The sequence below is a fragment of the Rhinoderma darwinii genome, chromosome 5 (genome assembly GCF_050947455.1).
Source record: "Rhinoderma darwinii isolate aRhiDar2 chromosome 5, aRhiDar2.hap1, whole genome shotgun sequence".
In the NCBI taxonomy this organism is placed as follows: Eukaryota; Metazoa; Chordata; class Amphibia; order Anura; family Rhinodermatidae; genus Rhinoderma; species Rhinoderma darwinii.
Window position 1 is genome coordinate 248,904,320 of NC_134691.1, and position 18,311 is coordinate 248,922,630.

Sequence of the window (18,311 nt, forward strand, 5' to 3'; positions counted from 1 at the left end):
AAAGTTCTTCAGACCCCCCAGGGAGTTGCGACCCACAGTTTGAGAAACACTACTTCAATTGAACAGTAAACCTAGAATTTAATGATAAAAGCAAATTGATAGAGATAAACTTGTCCACACTTTTTATCATCAGTCCGCAGGATTTTGTGAGGTATGCCATACAGGCTTCCACTCGTAGCAACCTTTACACAAGGCATAGTACATAGCCGCAGTGACTCCATGTGCCTCTGTACAGGCTCTGTGCACACAGACTGAAAATAGTAAGGATATCTACAACTTCCTTCTAATAACCAGTGTATTTCTCTGTCTCTGAGCCCTCTCCTCTTGCATGGTCTGCAGTCAGGACCTGGTCCGATCAAGTGTGTGTACTCTGACATATAAAATCACATCCAATGTAGCCCTGGAATGTTATACTCCTGTAAACTGCAAAATTTGGACATGTACTCCCTGATCATCCACGCAGACCTTTGTAGCCTTAGATGTGATCGGTATTGGGGTTATGCTTTGTGTTACAGGCAAACAGGAGCCGCTGTCAGCCGACCTGTCGGACTAGCAGACCGACTAATTCGTCTTAATGTGTCGCTACGCGATCTAAAATGTAAAGAACATTTCTGATCTCAATTTGAAGAATGTTTTTAATCACATTACACATACATTTTATAAAAAAAAAAAAGGCTACAAAGGTTTACATAGCCTTCAAGTCCTGAAGACCTACAGGATAGTAGTATTACTGATACAATTTAAAACCTTTCAAGCGTTAAGGCCTCAAACATGTATACTATTTTATTAAATCTTATTCAAAATAAAAAAGACAAATAAGCTTTTGTCAGAATTAACAGGTCTTTATTTTTTATTTCAGAATTGATATTCCCTCAAAGTGAAAATTTAAAAGAAACCTAAAGATGGCAGCAAATAAGCCTAAGGGGCAAAACTCACTGGCATTACATAAAGTCATTATGGTGGGAAGTGGTGGTGTGGGGAAATCTGCTTTGACCCTTCAGTTTATGTATGATGAGGTAAGTGTACAACTATGTTAATTAAGCTTTGAATTTTTATGTGGAATGTTCTGGAACTTTATCTTCTACATACCGTAGTGGTTTATATTATATTATAGTATCATCAAACTGGCCATCTACGTTCTTAAAAGAACGCTATAGATGTTTTTAGTGTTACTGTTTGCGTGTAGCCATTGCTGACTATAAGAAGAAATAACTACTCTTGGGAAGGACCAGCTTAGTATTCGATCTGTGTGCGTTTGTTTTTTATGCTGTACTCACAGATACAAGGTAATATGTGATGTAGGGCCATGTTAGAGAATGCACCTCAGGAACCAGCTATGTCATTTTATGGAGACTATGATTACCTTATCTTATTACATAATTTTTGCATTTCTGGTAAATTCTGCTGTTTACAAGGATTCCGTTCGTTCTGATTTGTTTTTATGAAGAGGCGAGCAGAAGCCTAGACAGAGGGGCCGCTGTGGATTTGTGTTTTTGGACTTTGCAAAGGCATTTGACACTGTCCCTCATAGACGTCTAATGGGTAAATTAAGTACTATAGGTTTAGAAAGTATAGTTTGTAATTGGATTGAGAATTGGCTCAAGGACCGTATCCAGAGAGTTGTGGTAAATGATTCCTATTCTGAATGGTCCCCGGTAAGAAGTGGTGTACCCCAGGGTTCAGTGCTGGGACCACTATTATTCCTCCTTATTTATTAATGATATAGAGGATGGGATTAATAGCACTATTTTTATTTTTGCAGATGACACCAAGCTATGTCATATAGTTCAGACTATAGAAGATGTTCGTGAATTGCAAGCGGATTTAAACAAACTGAGTGTTTGGGCGTCCACTTGGCAAATGAAGTTTAATGTAGATAAATGTAAAGTTATGCATCTGAGTACCAACAACCTGCATGCATCATATGTCCTAGGGGAGCTACACTGGCGGATTCACTTGTTGAGAAGGATCTGGGTGTACTTGTAAATCATAAACTCAATAACAGCATGCAGTGTCAATCAGCTGCTTCAAAGGCCAGCAAAATATTGTCGTGTATTAAAAGAGGCATGGACTCGAGGGACAGGGATGTAATATTACCACTTTACAAAGCATTAGTGAGGCCTCATCTAGAATATGCAGTCCAGTTCTGGGCTCCAGTTCATAGAAAGGATGCCCTGGAGTTGGAAAAAATACAAAGAAGAGCAACGAAGCTAATAAGGGGCATGGAGAATCTAAGTTATGAGGAAAGATTAAAAGAACTAAACCTATTTAGCCTTGAGAAAAGACGACTAAGGGGGGACATGATTAACTTATATAAATATATGAATGGCACATACAAAAAATATGGTGAAATCCTGTTCCATGTAAAACCCCCTCAAAAAACAAGGGGGCACTCCCTCCGTCTGGAAAAAGAAAGGTTCAACCTGCAGAGGTGACAAGCCTTCTTTACCGTGAGAACGGTGAATCTATGGAATAGTCTACCACAGGAGCTGGTCACAGCAGGGACAGTAGATGGCTTTATAAAAGGGTTAGATAATTTCCTAGAACAAAAAAATATTAGCTCCTATGTGTAGAAATTTTTTACTTCCCCTTTCCCATCCCTTGGTTGAACTTGATGGACATGTCTTTTTTCAACTGTACAAACTATGTAAACTATATAACTTGCAGCAATGCGAACAACTATACTTTGTTTTTAATTCCCTAATTGGTTTGTGTGGCCAACTGCCTACATGAGCTGACGCCCGAGTATGAGCTCTCGCTCAAATTCAGCAATTTTCCTTTTAACCCCAAGTAACTGCTGCAACCATATGTTGGCCAAGATCTAAACCTCAGCAACGTTGTGGGGTGCACAAAACATGTTTTTTTTTATCTATTAAAAAAAAAAGTGTTTTTATTGTGTAAAAGTAGTAAAACATAAAAAAAATATTTAATTGGCATCACTGTAATCGTATCAACCCTCACATAATGTTAACCTATTGTTTAGAACGCATAGTGAAAAGCATAAAAAAAGATGCTAGAATAGCTTTATTTTTTTTGGGTCACCTAACTTTCCAAAAACTGGAATAAAAATGTAATAAAAAATTGCACGGGTATGTGTGTAAGCTAGTTGAGATATATATAAGGCATTCTGATTTGTATTAACCATCGCTACATAGCTCCTCACTTATTCACCTTGATATATAGTACTGTTATGCATATTGTGGGTGTCATTGCGAAGTGACGATAGTGGTTAGTTTATATACTATTGTGTCTTTAATGAGTGAGCTTCTAGAGGTACAGTGGAAGAACTGTTTGGATGCAACCCCCCCCCCCTCCCACCCACCTTTTTCTTCTCTTAGGGATAATATTAGTCCTATGTTGTAGAACATTTTGTTCTGGTTTAACCCCTTAGTGTCTAAGCCTGTTTTGGCCTTGCGGACACAGCCGATTTTTGCAAATCTGACGTGTCACTTTATGTGGTAATAACTCGGGACTGTTTTTGCCTATCCAAGCGATTCTGAGATTGTTTTCTCGTGACATGTTGTACTTTATGATGCTGAAAAAATGTTGACGTTAAATTCAATATTTATTCGTCAAAAACACCAAAATTTTGAGAAAATTAGCAAAAATCTGCATTTTTCTAAATTTTAATGTATCTTCTTGTAAAACAGATCGTAATACCACACAAAATACTTACTAGTTTATATTTCCCATAGGTCTACTTTATGTTTGCATCGTTTTTTGAACGTCCTTTTATTTATCTAGGACGTTACAAGGCTTAGAACTTTAGCTGCAATTTCTCGCATTTTCAAGAAAATTTCAAAAGGCTATTTTTTCAGGGACCAGTTCAGTTCTGAAGTGGCTTTGAGGGCCTTATATATTAGAAACCCCCAATAAAACACCCCATTTTAAAAACTGAACCCCTCAAAGTATTCAAAACAGCATTCAGAAATTATTTGAACCCTTTAGGCGTTTCACAGGAAATAAAGCAAAGTAGAGGTGAAATTTACAAATTTCTATATATTTATTTTATTTTTTTACGAAATTCATTTGTAATACATTTTTTCTGTAACACAGAAGGTTTTACCAGAGAAATGCAACTCAATATTTATTGCCCAGATTCTGCAATTTTTTTTAAATATCCTACATGTGGCCCTAGTGTGCTAATGGACTGAAGCACCCGCCTCAGAAGCAAAGGAGCACCTGGTGGATTTTGGGGCCTCCGTTTTTTAGGAATATAGTTTAGGCACCATGTCAGGTTTGAGGAGGTCTTGTGGTGCCAAAACAGTGGAAACCCCCCAAAAGTGACCCCATTTTGGAAACTACACCCCTCAAGGAATTTTTCCAGAGGTATAGTTAGCATTTTGACCCTACACGGTTTTTGCTGAATTTATGGGAATTATCCCGTGAAATTGAAAATCTAAATTTTTTCTAATAAAATGTAGTTTTAGCTCAGATTTTTTCATTTTTACAGTAGATAAAGGAGAAAAAACACCCCAATATTTGTAAAGCAAACTCTTCTCTGCACAGCAATACCCCATATGTGGTAATAAACTGCTGTTTGGACACATGGCGGAAGTTAGAAAGGACGGAGCGCCATTTGACTTTTGGAGCTCAAGTTTTGCTGGAATGGTTTGCGGCCCCATGTCACATTTGCAAAGCCACTGAGGGGCCAAAATAGTGCAAACCCGGCAAAAGTGACCCCATTTGGGAAACTATACCCCTCGTGGAATTTATCTAGCGGTATAGTGAGCATTTTGACCCCACAGTTTTTTTGCTGAATTATTGGGATTATGCAGTGAAAATGAAAATCTACATTCTTTCCACTAAAATGTTGAATTGTTTTCATTTTCACAAGGAATAAAGGAGAAAAAGCGCCCCAACAATTGTAAAGCAATTTCTCCCGAGTCTGGCAATACCTCATATGTGGTCATAAACTGCTGCTTGGATACACCGCAGGGCTCAGAATGGCAGGAGTGCTACTTGGCATGTAGATTTTGGTTGATTGTTTTTTGGGCGCGATGTCGCATTTGCAGAGCCCCTGAGGTACCCGTACAGTAGAAACCCCTGAAAAGTGACTCTATTTTGGAAACTTTACCCCTCAGGGTAATCATCTAGGGGTGTACTGAGCATTTTGATCCCACAGGTGTTTCATAGATTGTATTAGAATGAGGCAGTAAAAAAGAAAAAAAAAATTTTCCCCAAAAATATGTAGTTTGCACCCATTTTTTTTCCCACAAGGGGTAATAGGAGAAAAAAACAACACATAATTTGTTACCCAATTTCTCCCGAGTACAACAATACCCCATGTGTGGCCCTAAACTGCTGTTTGGGCACATGGCAGAGCTCAAAATGGAAGGAGTGCCATTGGGCTTTTAGAGCGCAGATTTTGCTGGACTGGTGTACGGGCGCCCTTAGGTACCAGAGTAGAGTGTAAAACCATGAGAAGTGACCCCATTTGGTAAACTACACCCCTCAAGGCATTTATCATTTGCCTGGACATATGACAGGGTTTAAGAGTGAAAGGCACATGTGAGGCCTATTTTGGTGATTTTCGCAGCATTAGCCCACAATGGCAGAGCTCTGGGGTCAAATAGTAAAACAAACCCCCAAGTAGTGACCCCCATTTTGGAAACTGCACCCCTGAAGGCATTTTGACCACACAGGTTTTTTTTTTCTATTAGAAATGAACGCTCAGTGGATGGTGCAAAGTGAAAATTGCAAATTTCCACAGGTATCTGCCATTTTAGTGCACAATATTTTGTGCCCAGTTCGTGCCACTGAAGACAAATACCTCAAACTGTTAAGCGGGTTCTCCCGGGTATGGCGATGCCATATATGTGGACGTACACTGCTGCTTGGGTACACTGTAGGACTCAGAAGGGAGGAAGCGCCATTTGGCTTTCGGAGCGTGGATTTTGCTCGCTAATTGTTCTGTTTGGGGTATTACTGGTATTTCAGTTTATGATGTGGGGGTACATGTAATCTGTGCGGAGAACATCAGGGTATAATAAGAGGGTATAATAATTGGGTAAATACATAATAATCCGCAGACGTGGTCGCTGTCACACTGATAAATGGCGCCCAATCTTATCCGCTTTTGGACACTCTGCACATTTTGCATCGCCATATTCTGAGAGCCAAAACGTCTTTATTTTTTCTCCACCGGAGCCGTGTGAGGGCTTATTTGTTGCGGGACAATCTGTAGATTTCATTGGTACCATTTTGGGGTACATGCGATTTTTTGATCACTTTGTATTTAATTTCTTTGGCAAGCAGGTGACCAAAAACCTGCAATTCTGATGTGTTTTTTGTTTTTACGGCGTTCGCCATGCGCTATGAATGACAATTTTAGTTTATTCTGCGGGTCGGTACGATTACGGCGATGTATATAGTTTCTCTTATGTTTTGCAGCTTCTGCACGATAAAATCACTTTTGTTTCAAATTTATTTTTGGTGTCACCATATTCTGAGAGCGATAACTTTTTTATTTTTTTGTCAAAAAAGCGGTGGGAGGGTTTGTTTTTGCGGTACGGGCTGCAGTTTTTAATGGTATAATTTTGGGGTACATGCAACTTTTAGATCCCTTTTTTTTTATTCTGTTTTGCGAGGGGTAGCGACTAACAAACAGTGATTCTGGAATAGTTTTTTTATTTAATTTTTTTACGGTGTTCACCGTACGGGTAAAATAGCGTGATATTTTTATAGTTTGGGTCGTTACGGACTCGGGGATACCACATATGTGTAGTTTTTTCATGTTTTTTTGGTTTCTCCCATAATAAAAAGACTTATTATAGGGAAAAAAGGCTGTTATAGTGTTGTATTAACATGAAATTATAATTTTTTTTAACAACATTTTTATTAACTTGTTATAACTTTTTCTTTTGTCCCACTAGGGAACTTGAAGGCATGAAGCCCTGATCGCTATTCTAATACACTGCACTACCTACATAGTGCAGTGTATTAGAGCTGTCAGCTATTCACTGACAGCAAGCCTATTAGGCTTCGCCTCCCGGCGGGGCCTAATAGGCTTCCGTACTAGGAAGCGATTGTTAGGCTACGGTTGCTATAGCAGCCATCGGAAACCCGTGGGTGCCGATGGTTGTCATTAGCAACCATAGGGTACGATCTAATCACTTAGATGCAGCCAAAGCTGCGTCTAACCGGTTAATCGGCCAGATCGGAGCCTAGCTCCGGTCCTGGCCGTTAGGGCACGATGTCAGCTGTGACAAACAGCTGACACCCGCGCCCGTGGCAACCATCGTGGTTGCCGACAGGCTACAAGACACTTCGATGCATCGATCGCGTTGATCGATGCATCGAAGGGGTTAATCGGCCGGATCAGAGCCTAGCTCCGGTCCTGGCCGTTGCAGAGGGGCGTCGGACAGCTAATTACAGGAGGTGATAGCGCTGGCTCAGCTTCTGAGCCAGCGCCATCACATACACACGTCATGGAGCTGTGATTGGTCAGTCTGCTTTGACTGACCAATCACAGCGATTGCCGGCAGGAGACCGCTGTTAATGGTCTTACTGTGCCGGTCAACTGTCATAAACAGTTGACGGCACAGTTCTGTCACCTTGTCCTTTGACAGGGTGACAGTTTTTAGCTAGGACGCACCGGTATGTCCCGGTGCCTTAAAGAGGCTCTGTCACCAGATTTTGCAACCCCTATCTGCTATTGCAGCAGATAGGCGCTGCAATGTAGATTACAGTAACGTTTTTATTTTTAAAAAACGAGCATTTTTGGCCAAGTTATGACCATTTTTGTATTTATGCAAATGAGGCTTGCAAAAGTCCAAGTGGGCGTGTATTATGTGCGTACATCGGGGCGTTTTTACTACTTTTACTAGCTGGGCGTTCTGACGAGAAGTATCATCCACTTCTCTTCAGAACGCCCAGCTTCTGGCAGTGCACAGACACACAGCGTGTTCGAGAGAGATCACGCTGTGACGTCACTCACAGGTCCTGCATCGTATCGGCACCAGAGGCTACAGTTGATTCTGCAGCAGCATCAGCGTTTGCAGGTAAGTCGATGTAGCTACTTACCTGCAAACGCTGATGCTGCTGCAGAATCAACTGTAGCCTCTGGTGCCGATGTGTCCTCGCTCGTCCGACACGATGCAGGACCTGTGAGTGACGTCACAGCGTGATCTCTCGAGAACACGCTGTGTCTGCACTGCCAGAAGCTGGGCGTTCTGAAGAGAAGTGGATGATACTTCTCGTCAGAACGCCCAGCTAGTAAAAGTAGTAAAAACGCCCCGATGTACGCACATAATACACGCCCACTTGGACTTTACTTTAAACACGCCCACTTGGACTTTTGCAAGCCTCATTTGCATAAATACAAAAATGGTCATAACTTGGCCAAAAATGCTCGTTTTTTTAAAATAAAAACGTTACTGTAATCTACATTGCAGCGCCTATCTGCTGCAATAGCAGATAGGGGTTGCAAAATCTGGTGACAGAGCCTCTATAAAGCACTTCAATGCAGGACGTACCGGTGCGTCCTGGTGCGTTGAGGGTATGTTCACACGTAGTCAACCAAAACGTCTGAAAATCCAGAGCTGTTTTCAAGGGAAAACAGACCCTGCTTTTCAGACGTTTTTTTACCAACTCGCATTTTTCGCGGCCGTTTTCGCGGCGTTTTTTACGTCCGTTTTTGGAGCTGTTTTCATTGGAGTCTATGAGAAAACAGCTCCAAAAACGTCTGAAAGAAGTGTCCTGCACTTCTTTTGAAGAGGCTGTATTTTTACGAGTCGTCGTTTGACAGCTGTCAAACGACGACGCGTAAATAACAGGTCGTCTGCACAGTACGTCGGCAAACCCATTCAAATGAATGGGCAGATGTTTGCCGACGTATTGGAGCCGTATTTTCAGATGTAAAACGAGGCATAATACGCCTCGTATACGTCTGAAATTTGGCCGTGTGAACATACCCTAAGGGGTTAATCTGTTATGTTTGTTACCTGGGAAGTTACATCCACGAACTGTGTGTAGGCCAGGCTACTGGAGGAGGAGCTTGTGCTGTTGTTACACTAATTACATGGCTGATTTAAGGGTTGCTTCTTCCAATGTAACCCCTTCAGGACTGAGCCTGTTTTGGTTTTCAGGACGAAGCAGATTTTTCAAATCTGACATGTCCGTTTATGTGGTAATAACTCCGGAATGCTTTTACCTATCCAAGCGATTCTGAGATTGTTTTCTCGTGACATATTGTACTTCAAGTTAGTGAAAAAATTTGGTTGATAAATTCAATATTTATTTGTAAAAAACACCAAGATTTGGAGAAAATTTGCAAAAATTTGCATTTTTCTAAATTTAAATGTATCTGCTTGTAAAACAGATAGTAATACCACACAAAATAGTTACTAGTTAACATCACCCATATGTCTACTTTATATTTGCATTGTTTTTTGAACATTCTTTTATTTTTCTAGGATGTTACAAGACTTAGAACTTTAGCAGCGATTTCTCATATTTTCAAGAACATTTCAAAAGGCGATTTTTACAAGGACCAGTTCAGTTCAGTTTTTCACCCGACCGGCAACCCAGTGATGCAATCACTGGGTTGCTGTGGCAATCGGACGCCAGAAAATGGCGTCCGAGTCTGCCTTGTACGGGAGCTGATGAGGACCCGCCTGCGGCGCGTCCTCATAGGCTCGCTGTTAGTGAATAACTGACAGCGCTAATACACTGCACTACGTATGTAGTGCAGTGTATTAGAGTAGCGATCGGGGCATCAGGCCCTCATGTCCCCTAGTGGGACAAGTCAAAAAAGTTAATAAAAATGTGGTAAAACACACACATTTCAAATAAAAATAAAGCTAAACTGACTTTTTTCCCATAGTAAGTCTTTTATTATGGGAAAAACCGTAAAAATTAAAAAAAACTATACATAATTGGTATCGCCGCGTCCGTAACGACCCAAACTACAAAACTATTATGTAATTTATCCCGCACGGTGAACGGCGTAAAAAAAAAACCATGAAATGCTATAAAAAGTGATAAAAAAGTCACATTTACTCCAAAATAGTACTAATAAAAACGGCAATCCGTCCCGCAAAAAATAATCCCTGACACCGCTTTGTGCACGCAAAAATAAAAAAGTTATGGGTCTTAGAATATGGCGACACAGAAAACAAATGATTTTATAAAAAAGTGATTTTATTGAGCAAAAGCCGCAATACATAAAAAAAACTATACATAATTGGTATCGCCGCGTACGTAACGACCCAAACTACAAAACAATTATTTAATTTATCCCGCACGGTGAACGGCGTAAAAAAAAAACATGAAAAACAACGCCAGAATCTTTGTTTTTAGGTCACATCTCCTTCCAAAAAATGCTATAAAAAGTGATCAAAAAGTCACATTTACTCCAAAATAATACTAATAAAAACTGCAATCCGTCCCGCAAAAAATAATCCCTGACACCGCTTTGTGCACGCAAAAATAAAAAAGTTATGGGTCTTACAATATGTCGACACAGAAAACAAATGATTTTATAAAAAAAGTGATTTTATTGTGCAAAAGCTGCAATACATAAAAAACACGATATAAATTTGGTATCGCCGTAATCGTATCGACCCGCAGAATAAAGCTAACATGTAATTTAGGGCGCACTGTGGATTCCGAAAAAAAAACCCAATAAAAAACTATTCCAGAATTGCTTGTTTTTGGTAATTTCCTTTAACAAAAAATGAAATAAAAAGTGATCAAAAAGTCGTATGTGTTCTAAAATGGTACCAATAAAATCTACAGCCCGTCTCGCAAAAAACAAGCCCGCACACCGCTCAATCAACTGAAAAATAAAAAAGTTATGGCACTAGTAACGCGGTGATGAAAAAACATCTCAATGCGCAGGCCGGAGGGGAACATTCCTTCCGTTTCAGGGCCCTAGTATTTAGGAACTAGAAAAGGGAAGGGACATGGCACATCCGCTGGAAGCGAGGGTGCCCGTATTATACCAGCGCAAAACTTTCCCAGCAATATTTCCCAAACTACGAAGGAGAAAAAGTCCCCAAAAGGTGCAGAGCGTTACAAAAGGAGGATAAGAAAGAAAACTGTTTATCAGTGCGACACCGGCCTGTTCATAACGGATCGCTTGACATCGTAACACACATCTATGGATAATTGTTTTATTTACCCCATTATTATACCCTCTTATTATGCCCTCATGTACTCCGCACAGCTTACATGTGCCCCCACATTATAAACGGAAATACCAGCAAAACCCCAAACAGAACTATTACCAAGCAAAATCCATGCTCAAAATGGCGGTCTTTCCCTTCTTAGCCCTACAGCGTGCCCAAATAGCAATTTATGTCCACAAGTAAGGCATTACCATACCCGGGAGAACCCGCTTAACAATTTATGGGGTAAGATTCTCTAGGGTCACAACATATTGTGCGGTGAATGGGCATATCAGTGGAGAAATTGCAATTTTCACTTTGCACCATCCACTACGTATTCATTTCTGAAAAACACCTGTGGAGTCTAAATTCTCACTACACCCCTTGATAAATGCCTTTAGGGGTGTAGTTTCTAAAACGGGGTCACATTTGTTTGGTTCATCAGTGGTTTTGCAAATGCAACATGGCGTCCGCAAACCATTCCAGAAAAATCTACGCTCCAAAAGATAAATACCGCTCCTTTTCTTCTTAATGCTCCCATATATGTAAACGGCTGATTATAACCACATATGGGGTGTTACCGTACTCTGGAGAAATTACTTTACAAATGTTGGGGGGCTTTTTCTTCTCTATTCCTTGTAAAAATGAAAAATGTTGATCTAAAACTACATCTTGTTGGGAAAAAAAAAATATTTTTCATTTTCATGGCTTAATTCTAATTAATTCAGCAAAAAACTTTTGGGATCAAAATTTTCACTATACCCCTAGATGATTCCTCAGGGGGTGCAGTTTCCCAAATGGAGTCACTTTTGGGGTGTTTCCACTGTTCTAGTACTACAGGGGCTCAGCAAATGTGACATGGCGCCCAGAAACCATTCCAAAATCCAAATGGTGCTAGTTCCATTCTGAGCCCTACCGTGTGTCCAAACAGATGTTTGTGACCACATGTGGGGTATTGTTTTACTCGGGAGAAGTTGCTTTACAAATGTTACGGTGCTTTTTCTCCTCAGTCCTTGTGGAAATGAAAAGAAAATACCTAAACCTACATTTTCTTTGAAAAAATGTAGATTTCCATTTTTACGGCCTACTTCCAATAAGTTCTGTAAAACACCTGTGGGGTCAAACTGCTCACTGTATCCCTAGATAATTTCCTCATGCGGTGTAGTTACCAAAATGGGTTCACTTGTTGGGGGTTTCCACTGTTTTGTCCCCTCAGGGGCTTTGCAAATGCGACATGGCCTCCGCAAACCATTCCTGCTAAATTTGAGTTCCAAAAGCCAAATGGCGCTCTTTCCCTTCTCAGCCTCGCCGTGTGTCCAAACAGCCGTTTATTACCACATGTGGGGTATTGTTTTACTCGGGAGAAATTTCTTTACAAATTTTATGGTGCTTTTTTTCCTTTAGTCCTTGTGGAAATGAAAAAAAATTAGCTAAACCTACATTTTATTTGAAAAAATTTAGATTTTCATTTTTATGGCCTAGTTCCAAAAATTTTTGCAAGAAACCTGTGGGGTCAAAATGCTCACTATACCCCTAGATATTTTCCTCAAGGGGTATAGTTTCCAAAATGGGGTCACATGTTGGGGGTTTCCACTGTTTTGTCACCTCAGGGGCTTTGCAAATGTGACATGGCCTCCGCAAACCATTCCTGCTAAATTTGAGCTCCAAGAGCCAAATGGCGCTCTTTCCCTTCTAAGCCCTGCCGTGTGTCCAAACAACCGTTTATTACCACATGTGGGGTATTGTTTTACTCAGGAGAAATTGCTCTACAAATGTTGTGGTGCTTTTTCTACTTTAGTTCTTTTGGAAATGAAAAAAAATTAGCTAAACCTACATTTTATTTGAAAAAATGTAGATTTTCATGGCCTAGTTCCAAAAATTTTTGCAAAAAAACTGGCCGGTCAAAATGCTTGCTACACCCCTAAATAAATTCCTCGAGGGGTGTAGTTTCCCAAATGGGGTCACTTTTGGGGGGTTTCCACTGTTTTAGTTCCACAAGACCTGTTCAAAGCTGACATGGTGCCTAAAATTTATTCTAATAAAAAGGAGGCCCAAAATCCACCAGGTGCTCCTTTGTTCTGAGGCCGGTGCTTCAGTCCAGTAGCACACTAAAGCCACAAGTGGGATATTTCCTAAAACTGCAGAACCTGGGCAATAAATATTGAGTTGCATTTCTTGTGTAAAACCTTCTGTGGTACAAAAAAAATGAATTTCTGGAAAAAAATAATGAACTTTGTAAATTTCACCTCTACTTTGCCTTAATTCCTGCGCAATGTCTAAAGGGTTAAGAAACTTTCTAAATGCTGTTTTGAATACTTTGAGGGGTGCAGTTTTTAAAATGGGGTGACTTATTGGGGGATTTCTAATATCTAAGGACCTCAAAGCTACTTCACAACTGAACTGGCCCCTGTAAAAATAGCATTTTTAAATTTTCTTGAAAATGTGAGAAATTGCTGCTAAAGTTCTAAGCCTTGTGATGTCATAGAAAAATAAAATGATGTTCAAAAAACGATGCCAATCTAAAGTAGACATATGGGGGATGTTAGCAACATTTTTGTGTGGTATAACTGCCTGTCTTACAAGCAGATACATTTAAATTGAGAAAAATGCTAATTTTTGCAATTTTTCGCAAAATTTTGGTGTTTTTCACAATTAAATACTGAATGTATCGGGCAAATTTTGCCAGTAACATAAAGTCCAATGTGTCACGAGAAAACAAACTCAGAATCGCATTCCGGAGTTATTACCACATAAAGTGAAACATGTCAGATTTGAAAAATGAGGCTCTGTCAGGAAGGTCAAAAGTGGCCAAAGAGGGAAGGGGTTAAAGCAAAGTAGAGGTGAAAGTTACAAATTTCATTTTTTTTTTTTTTTACAAAATTAATTTGTAATACATTTTTTTCTATACCACAGAAGGTTTTACCTGAGAAATGTAACTTATTATGTATTGCCCAGATTCTGCAGTTTTTAGAAATATCCCACATGTGGCCCTAGTGCGCTAATTTACTGAAACACTGACCTCAGAAGCAAAGGAGCACCTAGTGGATTTTGGGGCCTCCTTTTTTTTAGCATATATTTTAGGTACCATGTCACGTTTGAAGAGGTCTTTTTTTGCTAAATTTATTTGAATTAGTATGTGAAGATGAAAATCTACTTTTTTTCTGAAAAAGCGTAGAAATGTTTAATTTTTTCAAGGAATAAAAGAGAAAAAAACACCCCAACATATGTAAAGAAATTTCTCCCGATTATAGCAATACTCCATATGTGGTAATAAACTGCTGTTTGGACCCACAGCAGGACTCAGAAGGGAAGGAGCACCATTTGGATTTTGAAATTCTGATTTTGCTGGAATAGTTTTCAGTGCCGTGTCGCGTTTGAAATGCACTGGAGGGAACAAAATAGTGGAAACCCCCGGAAAGTGACCCCATTTTGGAAACTACACTCATCAAGGAGTTTTTCTAGGGGTAAAGTTTGCATTTTGACCCCACAGTTGTTTTGCTGAATTCATTGGAATTATTCTGTAACGGTAAAAATCCACTTTTTTCCTGAAAAAAGGTAGCCATTTTTACAAGGAATAAAGGAGAAAAAGCACCCCAACATTTGTAAAACAATTTCTCCCGATTACGGAAATATGCCATATGTGGTAATAAACTGCTGTTTGAACCCACCGCAAGGCTCAGAAGGGAAGGAGCACTATTTGGCTTTTGGAGCTCAAATTTAGCTGAAATGTTTTTTGGGTGCCATGTCGCTGTTGCAAAGCCCCTGAGAGGCCAAAACAGTGGAAACCCCCCAAAAGTGGAAATTACACCACTTAAAGAATCTATCTAGGGATATAGTGGGCATTTAGACCCCACAAGTCTTTTGCAGGATTTATTAGAATTAGGGCGTGAAAATGAATATCAACATTTCTTCCACTAAAATGTTGCATTTTTTTCAATTTCACAAAGGATAAAGGGGGAAAAAGCACCCCAACATTTGTAAATCAATTTCTCCCGAGTACGCAATACCCCACGTGTGGTCATAAATGGTTTTTCATTAGAAAGTAATTAACCCTTTCTGGACTGATCCATTTTTTTCTTTTCCTTTTTAGTTTTTTCCTCCCCGCGTTCCAAGAGCCATAACTTTTTTATTTTTCAGTCAATAGAGCGGTATGAGGGCTTATTTATTGAAGGACGAGTGGTCGTTTTTATTGGTACCATTTTTTGGTACATACAACTTTTTGAGCACTTTTTATTACATTTTTAGGTAGAGCGAAGGTGACCCAAAAACAGTGATTTTGCCGTTTTAAAGGACGGGTGTCGCGAAAAAAAAATTTTTTACATCAATTTGCTTTTAGTGTTTTATTAAAAAATGTTTTATTTATTTGTGTGTTTGTGTTTTACTTTTTTTTATTTTTGAACTTTTTCTTGTCTATGGGGGCTGCCATTTTTTTTTTCATCTCTGTATGTGTCGGTTAACGACTCATACAGACATGGAATACGGCACATACAGCCCCATAGTGAATGCGAACGGGACCCGTTCCATTCACTATGCTGTACGCCGTCTGTGTGGGAACGGCGCATGCGCCGCTCCCACACAGTCCAGATGGAAGGTCTTTGACCGAGCGAAGTCCGGCACCATTTTCTTGTGGACCGGAAGCCGCGGCCGGACAGTAAGATTACTACTTCCGGTCGCGGCTTCCGGACTTGTGTTCTAATGTAAGCACTTGTAGCAGAGGGAGCGGAGGGAGCGGCGGGAGCAGCGGCGGCAGGAGCAGGTAAGTTATTTCTCTGTATGTACGTGTTTTAGTGTGTGATTATTACTGTATGTAAACCTACTACACTGTGTGTTCGCTCAAAAAATGGCGACACACAGTGTAGGAGGTTTGACCGTTCAATTCCCTCCTTTCTCCTGGCACTAGCTAGGATAAGGGAGGGGGGATTCTGTGAGGGGATTCTGTGAGCTCACTAGAGCGAGTGTATTTTCTCCAATTTTGCAGCATAAAGCAAATGCCAATGCTGCAATTTTGGGAATTGCTCCATCTAGTGACCAGCACTGGGAAATGTTATAAATGAAAATCTAATTTATAATATTTCCTGACTCGTGAAAAAATTAAAAAATTAAAAAAATTAGAACAATGTTTAATCATTTATACACTAACTGTTTAACTAAAAAAAACAATTTTTCTAGCGACACGTTACCTTTAAATTCTTTATTTTTCACGTGAGACTTCTCCATACATCACCCCCCACACTAAGACATGCTATGTCGTGGTGCGCGAAGGGGTTAAAGTGCAGCGGATGGTGCAGAGTGAAAATTACAAATTTCCACTCATATGCCATTTCAGTGCACTACATGTTATGCCCAGTTTGTGCCACTGAAGACAAATACCTCATAAAATATTAACCGGGTTCTCCCGGGTATGGCGATGCCATATCTGTGGACGTAAACTGGTGTTTAGGCACGCTGCAGGGCTCAGAAGGGAGGGAGCGCCATTTGGCTTTTGGGGCGCAGATGTAGCTTGGTAGTTGTTCTGTTTGGGGTTTTACTGGTGTTTTAGTTTATAATGTGGGGGCATATGTTATCTGTGCGGGGTATAATAAGAGGGTATAATAATGCAGTAAATAAATAATAATCCGCAGATATGTGGCCGGTGTTGCACGGATAAATGGCGCCCGATCTTATCTGCGTTTGGAACTCTCAACACATTTTGCATCGCCATATTCTGAGAGCCAGAACTTTTTTTATTTTTTCTCCACCGGAGCAGTGTGAGGGTTTATTTGCTGCGGGATAATCTGTAGTTTTCATTGGTACCATTTTGGGGTACCAGAAATTTTTTGGATCATGTTTTATTCCATTTTTTGGCAAGCAAGGTGACAAAAAAACATCAATTCTGACAAAGTTTTTTATTCTTTTTTTTTATGGCGTTCACCCTGGGCTATAAATGACCATTTTACTTTATTCTGCGGGTCCATATGATTACGGCGATACCATATGTATATAATATTTTTATGTTTTGCAGCGTTTGTACAATAAAATCACTTATTTATAAAATAAATTATTTTTTGTGTCACCATATTCTGAGAGCCATAACTTTTTTATTTTTCATTCAAAAAAGCGGTGTAAGGGCTTGTTTTTTGCGGGACGTGTTGTACTTTGTATTGGTACCATTTTGGCATACATGCGACTTTTTGATCACTTTATTGTATATTTTGGGAGGGTTGGTAACCAAAAATTTGTGATTTTTTTTGTGAAAAATTTGGCACTGTTTTTCGTTTATTTTTTTCGCATTGTTCACCGTGCGGGATAAATAATACTACAGTTTTATAGATGGGGTCGTTACGAACGCGGTGATACCAAATGTGCACTTTTTTTAACGTGTTAATTTTTTTCCTATAATAAAAGACTTTTATTATAGGAAAAAAAGAATTCTTTGTTTATGTCACTACTAACTTTTATTTTTACACTTTTTAAAAACATTTTTATTATCTTTTTTTTTTAACTTTTTTTACTTGTCCCACTAGGGGACACTTAGACTTGCAGCTCTGATCGCTGCTAGAACACATTACACTACACACGTAGTGTAATGTGTTCTAACTGTCATTGTGACGTAACTGTCACACTGACAGGAAGTATCGGAGGACCGGCAGGAGGCTGCTCCTCCGAGGCTTCCGTACATGGCAGCCCGGAGGCCATTTTCTGGCCTCTGGTCGCCGTGATAAGGATCACCAGCCCCCGCAAATGCATGTGGGGGGCTGCCGATCCGCTGTAAACCTCTTCAATGTGGTGATCGCAATTGACCACCACATCGAAGGGGTTAATTGCCGATTTCAGCGGCGACAGGCCGCTGATCGGCAACTTGGAGAGCAGGGAAGAAACCCTGCACAGTTAACCGCCGCTGTGGTGTAGCGCCGCGCGGCGGTTAACTGTTAAAGCGCGGACGTAACTGCACGCCCAGGTGCGCGAAGTTACTGCTCACCTGGACTTGCATTTACGCAAAGGTGCGGGAAGGGGTTAAGGGGTTTCGTTCTCCATCTAAACGACATATTATCTCGCTGCTTAAAAAACAACATTGCTCAATTTTATTTTTACAGGAAACACTTTAAATTTAATCACTACCCTAACCTGTCTTACTCATGTTACCCCACGTGGTTCCATAATGGCTCAGATAGCGCGGCAGCGAAAGGTGTTCGTATTTCAGAGAGGGGTGCCCTTCTCCTA

The 18,311-nt window shown here is 40.1% G+C and overlaps 1 protein-coding gene across 2 annotated transcripts in view; it reads left to right on the forward strand.

The window, feature by feature from the left end:
- Positions 1-18,311, forward strand: part of RALA (RAS like proto-oncogene A) — a 96,333-nt gene that overhangs the window by 39,492 nt on the left and 38,530 nt on the right. For both annotated transcript variants that reach the window (XM_075827035.1, XM_075827036.1), the window contains exon 2: positions 860-1,016. In XM_075827035.1, the coding sequence (XP_075683150.1) occupies positions 903-1,016 (114 nt within the window). In that variant the 5' untranslated portion in view covers positions 860-902. The remainder of the gene's footprint in view (positions 1-859; positions 1,017-18,311) is intronic.